At 42.7% G+C, this 7,500-nt stretch overlaps 1 protein-coding gene across 2 annotated transcripts in view; it reads left to right on the top strand.

Moving 5' to 3' along the window:
• The window catches only part of vav1 (vav guanine nucleotide exchange factor 1), a 33,250-nt gene that overhangs the window by 15,601 nt on the left and 10,149 nt on the right, over nt 1-7,500 (top strand). For both annotated transcript variants that reach the window (XM_077197556.1, XM_077197564.1), the window contains exons 18-21: nt 133-227; nt 331-353; nt 1,230-1,272; nt 1,386-1,522. In XM_077197556.1, coding sequence (XP_077053671.1) covers nt 133-227; nt 331-353; nt 1,230-1,272; nt 1,386-1,522 — 298 coding nt within the window. The remainder of the gene's footprint in view (nt 1-132; nt 228-330; nt 354-1,229; nt 1,273-1,385; nt 1,523-7,500) is intronic.

The following is a 7,500-nucleotide window of genomic DNA, read 5'->3' on the forward strand; positions in this document are numbered from 1 at the left end:
CAGTTTTAGCTAAAGCTCTTTTTAGAGCGAGAGGAAGTTCTAAATCATGTTTTATCAGATCTCGTTAAGCTCAGAAGATAAAGACAAGTGTGTGTGTGTGTGTGTGTGTGTGTGTGTGTGTGTGTGTTTCAGGGGCATCTTCTATCAGGGCTACCGCTGCTCGCGCTGTAAGATGGCCGCTCATAAAGAGTGTCTGGGCCGAGTTCCTGCGTGTGGACGAAACTCAGGTGAGAGACACTGAGCCGATGATGATGATGATGATGATGATGATGATGATGATGATGATGATCCTTCACTCGATCTCACATGTGCTTCTCATTCAATCCACAGAACAATCTGGAACGCTGAAGAAGGTTTGAGCCACTGAAAACTGTTTGACACTTTCTTGCACTATATTTTCTTCTCTTTCTTTACAACAGTTTGGCCACCATTCTGTTTTAAACTGGACGTTACACACACCTTGACATAATAATGAATGATAAACTTTTTTACACACAAAAGTGAACCTGTATTCAAACTTTTAACATTTAAACAGCGTTAATATGCTGATAATATAATATAATATAACCTGTTTTAAAATATAATATATCATGCAAATACCTTTTCAATATAAATATAGTTGAGGTGGAGAATGTGATGTTATTTATTGTTTCTCACAATGTTTTATCTTTTATCTTTTCTACAACTTTTAATGTTTAACAATATATAATATAATATAATATACAAATGCCTGTTTTAAAATAAAATGTAAAATGCAAAAATCTATAGCTTTTATATGTTCCTTCAACATAATTATTTAATATAATATACTGTATGTATATATTTTTTATTTCCCATATTTATTTATAATATATTATTTTTTAATATAATATAGTATAATATAATGTAATATAATATAATATAATGATATATAATATAGTATAATATAATATAATGTAATATAATATAATATAATATAATATAATGTAATATAATATAGTATAATATAATGTAATGTAATATAATATAGTATAATGTAATATAATATAATATAATATAATGTAATATAATATAATATAGTATAATATAATCTAATGTAATGTAATATAATATAGTATAATGTAATGTAATATAATATGCATATTCAGTACTCATGAAGTCAGTCATGTTGCTGTTGACGTGTCACATAATAATCAGAATGTGTGTAAGTTCATGTTTGTGAGTGTTGAAGTGTATTTTCCTGTTTCCAGGGTAAGACGATGAGATTAGCATCTCAAAGACAGACTAAACCAGGTAAAGCGGCCGTCAGACACACACACACACACACACACACACACACACACACACACACACACACTCTCTCTCTCTCACACACACACACACATGCTCACCCTGTCCTCCCTCAGGTCTGCCTAAGATGGAGGTGTGTCTGGACTACTACGGTCTCCCTCCCCCGCCGGTGGCGTTCGGGCAGCCGCTGCAACTGTCTGTGGGGGACATGGTGGAGCTGACGCGCGCAGAGGTCGACCTGCAGTGGTGGGAGGTGAGGACTAGCCTTCGCTAGCTGGCATTACACTCGCCCTCAACTGGTGTGACCAGGGTTTCAAATTAACACCCGCCAGCCCGGCGGGTAATGATCAGCTGTGGCGGGTAATGATCAGCTGTGGCGGGTAATGATCAGCTGTGGCGGGTAATGATCAGCTGCTGTGGGTAATGATCAGCTGTGGCGGGTAATGATCAGCTGTGGTGGGTAATGATCAGCTGTGGTGGGTAATGATCAGCTGTGGCGGGTAATGATCAGCTGTGGTGGGTAATGATCCGCTGTGGTGGGTAATGATCAGCTGTGGTGGGTAATGATCAGCTGTGGTGGGTAATGATCAGCTGTGGCGGGTAATGATCAGCTGTGGTGGGTAATGATCCGCTGTGGTGGGTAATGATCAGCTGTGGTGGGTAATGATCAGCTGTGGTGGGTAATGATCAGCTGTGGCGGGTAATGATCAGCTGTGGTGGGTAATGATCCGCTGTGGTGGGTAATGATCAGCTGTGGTGGGTAATGATCAGCTGTGGTGGGTAATGATCAGCTGTGGTGGGTAATGATCCGCTGTGGCGGGTAATGATCAGCTGCTGTGGTGGGTAATGATCAGCTGAGGTGGGTAATGATCAGCTGTGGTGGGTAATGATCAGCTGTGGTGGGTAATGATCAGCTGAGGTGGGTAATGATCAGCTGAGGTGGGTAATGATCAGCTGGGGCGGGTAATGATCAGCTGTGGTGGGTAATGATCAGCTGTGGTGGGTAATGATCAGCTGTGGTGGGTAATGATCAGCTGTTGCGGGTAATGATCAGCTGGGGCGGGTAATGATCAGCTGGGGCGGGTAATGATCAGCTGTGGTGGGTAATGATCAGCTGTGGTGGGTAATGATCAGCTGTGGATGATCAGCTGTTGCGGGTAATGATCAGCTGGGGCGGGTAATGATCAGCTGGGGCGGGTAATGATCAGCTGTGGTGGGTAATGATCAGCTGTGGATGATCAGCTGTTGCGGGTAATGATCAGCTGGGGCGGGTAATGATCAGCTGTGGTGGGTAATGATCAGCTGTGGATGATCAGCTGTTGCGGGTAATGATCAGCTGTTGCGGGTAATGATCAGCTGGGGCGGGTAATGATCAGCTGGGGCGGGTAATGATCAGCTGGGGCGGGTAATGATCAGCTGTGGTGGGTAATGATCAGCTGTTGCGGCGAATGATCAGCTGGGGCGGGTAATGATCAGCTGTTGCGGGTAATGATCAGCTGTGGTGGGTAATGATCAGCTGTGGATGATCAGCTGTTGCGGGTAATGATCAGCTGGGGCGGGTAATGATCAGCTGTGGTGGGTAATGATCAGCTGTGGATGATCAGCTGTTGCGGGTAATGATCAGCTGGGGCGGGTAATGATCAGCTGTGGTGGGTAATGATCAGCTGTGGATGATCAGCTGTTGCGGGTAATGATCAGCTGTTGCGGGTAATGATCAGCTGGGGCGGGTAATGATCAGCTGGGGCGGGTAATGATCAGCTGTGGTGGGTAATGATCAGCTGTGGATGATCAGCTGTTGCGGGTAATGATCAGCTGTTGCGGGTAATGATCAGCTGGGGCGGGTAATGATCAGCTGTTGCGGGTAATGATCAGCTGTGGTGGGTAATGATCAGCTGTGGATGATCAGCTGTTGCGGGTAATGATCAGCTGGGGCGGGTAATGATCAGCTGTGGTGGGTAATGATCAGCTGGGGTGGGTAATGATCAGCTGGGGCGGGTAATGATCAGCTGTGGTGGGTAATGATCAGCTGTGGTGGGTAATGATCAGCTGTGGCGGGTAATGATCAGCTGTGGTGGGTAATGATCAGCTGTGACGGGTAATGATCAGCTGTGGTGGGTAATGATCAGCTGTGGTGGGTAATGATCAGCTGGGGCGGGTAATGATCAGCTGTGGTGGGTAATGATCAGCTGTGGTGGGTAATGATCAGCTGTGACGGGTAATGATCAGCTGTGGTGGGTAATGATCAGCTGTGGCGGGTAATGATCAGCTGTGGTGGGTAATGATCAGCTGTGGTGGGTAATGATCAGCTGTGGTGGGTAATGATCAGCTGTGGTGGGTAATGATCAGCTGTGGTGGGTAATGATCAGCTGTGACGGGTAATGATCAGCTGTGGTGGGTAATGATCAGCTGTGGTGGGTAATGATCAGCTGTGGTGGGTAATGATCAGCTGGGGCGGGTAATGATCAGCTGTGGTGGGTAATGATCAGCTGTGGTGGGTAATGATCAGCTATGACGGGTAATGATCAGCTGTGGTGGGTAATGATCAGCTGTGGCGGGTAATGATCAGCTGGGGCGGGTAATGATCAGCTGGGGCGGGTAATGATCAGCTGTGGTGGGTAATGATCAGCTGTGGTGGGTAATGATCAGCTATGACGGGTAATGATCAGCTGTGGTGGGTAATGATCAGCTGTGGTGGGTAATGATCAGCTGTGACGGGTAATGATCAGCTGTGGTGGGTAATGATCAGCTGGGGCGGGTAATGATCAGCTATGACGGATAATGATCAGCTGTGGTGGGTAATGATCAGCTGTGGTGGGTAATGATCAGCTATGACGGGTAATGATCAGCTGTGGTGGGTAATGATCAGCTGTGGTGGGTAATGATCAGCTGTGGTGGGTAATGATCAGCTGGGGCGGGTAATGATCAGCTGTGGTGGGTAATGATCAGCTGTGGTGGGTAATGATCAGCTATGACGGGTAATGATCAGCTGTGGTGGGTAATGATCAGCTGTGGTGGGTAATGATCAGCTGTGGTGGGTAATGATCAGCTGGGGCGGGTAATGATCAGCTGGGGTGGGTAATGATCAGCTGTGGTGGGTAATGATCAGCTGTAGCGGGTAATGGTCTGTGGCGGGTAATGATCAGCTGTGACGGGTAATGATCAGCTGTGGTGGGTAATGATCAGCTGTGGTGGGTAAAAATCACGAGCCAATGTGGCGTGTTACTTATTATGTTTGCTCACTTTGCTGCGTAAGTTTGTATAAAAGCCAAATCTGTGCAGATTTAGCGCAAATACTGAACTCGTGAGTCATCATGATATATTAAATACAGCTTATAGTGCAGAATCTGCTCATAAATTACTCGAACACACACACATCACTATACAACAAATAACGGCACGCTTGTTCATTTGCATTGAAGCAATAGCGGTGATTAAAAAGCATTTGGTTAACAGAAAATACATTGTTATTTCCCAACATCCTACTTTTTTTTGATGTTCTTTGAACTGTAAATAAGGATGAAAGAGGAAGGGAGGAGATGCCCGGAGTACAGGATTTAGTTTGAATTAGAAATAAATGTATGAAATAATTTGTTATATATATATATTTATATATATATATATATATATATATACAGTGGTATGAAAAAGTTTGGGCACCCCTGTAAATTTTCATGATTTTCTTTTATAAATCATTGGTTGTATGGATAAGAAATTTCAATTAAATATATCATATAGGAGACAAACACAGTGATATTTGAGAAGTGAAATAAAGTTTATATGATTTATGGAAAGTGTGCAAGAATTATTTAAACTAAATTAGGCATGTGCATAAATTTAGGGGCCCTTGTCATTTTATTGATTTCAATACATTTAGCACTAATTATTAGAACTCCAATTTGGTTTGGTAATCTCAGTGACCCTTGACCTCCATACACAGGTGAATCCAATCATGAGAAAGGGTATTTAATGAGGCCAATTGTAAGTATTTCTTCTCTTTGCATCTTCTCTGAAGAGTGGCAACATGGGAGCCTCAAAACAACTCTCAAATGACCTGAAAACAAAGATTGTTCAACATCATGGTTTAGGGGAAGGATACAGAAAGCTGTCTCAGAGATTTAAGCTCTCAGTTTCAACTGTGAGGAACATTGTGAAGAATTGGAAGACCAGAGGCACAGTTCTAGTTAAGGCCAGAAGTGGCAGACCAAGAAAGATCTCAGATAAGCAGAGTCACAGTCAACCCACAGACCAGCTCCAAAGACCTACAGCATCATCTTGCTGCAGATGGTGACACTGTGCATCGTTCAACTATTCAGCGCACTTTACACAAGGAGATGCTGTTTGGAAGAGTAATGCGCAAAAAGCCTTTTCTCAGCACACGCCACAAACGGTGTCGCTTGAAGTATGCTCAAGAACATTTGGACAAGCCAGCTTCATTTTGGAATAAGGTGCTGTGGACTGATGCAACTAAAATAGAGTTATTTGGGCAAAACAAGGGGTGTTATGCATGGCGGAAAAAGAACACAGCATTCCAAGAAAAACACTTGCTACCTACAGTAAAATTTGGTGGCGGTTCCATCATGCTGTGGGGCTGTGTGGCCAGTGCAGGGACTGGGAATCTGGTTAAAGTTGAGGGTCGCATGGATTCCAATCAATATCAGCAGATTCTGGAGAACAATGTCCAGGATTGAAATTTCTTATCCAGACAACCAATGATTTATAAAAGAAAATCATGAAAATTTACAGGGGTGCCCAAACTTTTCAATACCACTGTATATATATAAGCTGTGACGTAGTTAATCTGGTTTATTTCTTCTTCTTTTTTGGCTTAAAAATTTAGCAGCCAAATTAGCCGGTGAGTGAAAAAGTTAATTTCAAACCCTGGTTGTGACCATAGACGGTGATAAAATATGGGCGTAGTGTCCGTGACGTCACCCCAAGTGTTTCTGAAGAGCATTTTTGAAGCCAAAAGCCGGAGCCGTCGCCATCTTGTTAGCGAGGCGGATTAGCTGAGGTGACGCTAACAGACAGCAGACAAACGGCTAGTAGTGACATCAGCAGCAATCCACCTGTCACTCAAGTGGCCACGCCCTTAATTATGCACAACTTTAAGTCTTAATATAATTTAAACGGATGAGTTATAAAAACATTCACCCCCTCACAGTCGTCATGAAGGGCAAAATTAGCGATATAGACCAAAAACACTTTTTGCACCAGGCTGTAAACATGTTTTATTCTGCTGTAAAGTTGGGCAGTTTAACATGTGGGTTTATGGGATTGACTCTCTTCTGCAGCCGGTCTCTAGTGGCCAGTTGATGAACTGCAGTTTAAAGGGGTGGTAAAACACATTTTTTCAAAGGATTGATTGTGTTTGTGCGGTGCACTGTAACGTGTGTTCATGATTCGTTTTTAAAAAATTGCGTTATTTTTCATATATTTTACCTTTATTCTACACAGCTCTGTCCATCCTTGTAAAAACGGTCTGATGGTTTCCTGGTTCTATGAAGACAAAACTACGCAATGGGCTCAGATTCGCTAACCGTCTAGTGCTCGTTTCCCGGAAACGTCTTACCTTTACCGGTAGTTTGTGCTTTGGTGTATTTTAAACGATGGCATCAATAAAACTAAACCAATTTGAGCCCGAATCGGACACAGAGAACGTTAGCGAAGATGATCGAGCAGAACCTGTTCAAGAACGGCTGTTAAACAACGTTTCAGAAAGGTTTGTTTTTTGTTGTTCTCTCATTACCTTTTAGATACGCTGTTATTTAATTTTACTAATTATTATAGAATTACAAAAAATAAGCTTCATAAACAAGAATTTCATATAATCGTTCTAACAAATTATACTACAGTCCTCAAAGGGATTTTTTTGAGTAAAGACTGCGGATCTATAGTGATCGTTTCTGACTGTATGCCACCGTTACTTTTCTACTTTTAGAACGATTGTAGACAAATATCTGTCGCCAGAACTATCAACCCAAAACGAACACTAAACATCGGCTGCCAAATCAAACACAGAACATGTTTAGCATGCCTAAACAAGCATGTAGATAAACATAACGTTAAGTATGAATGAGCATTTAACAAACCAGCAGAGCCAAACAGCGGTGTCATTTGTTTACTTCCTTGCTACAACGTACAATTAACAATACGAACCATTACAGGAAAACATTGACGAAAAATAAATCACACTTGCAGGATGTGGCCCGTAAACAACAGCTTCTGTTTTTA

The sequence above is a fragment of the Siphateles boraxobius genome, unplaced genomic scaffold (genome assembly GCF_051911475.1).
Source record: "Siphateles boraxobius isolate OS27281-9 unplaced genomic scaffold, OSU_SipBor_1 111, whole genome shotgun sequence".
NCBI classification, from domain to species: Eukaryota; Metazoa; Chordata; class Actinopteri; order Cypriniformes; family Leuciscidae; genus Siphateles; species Siphateles boraxobius.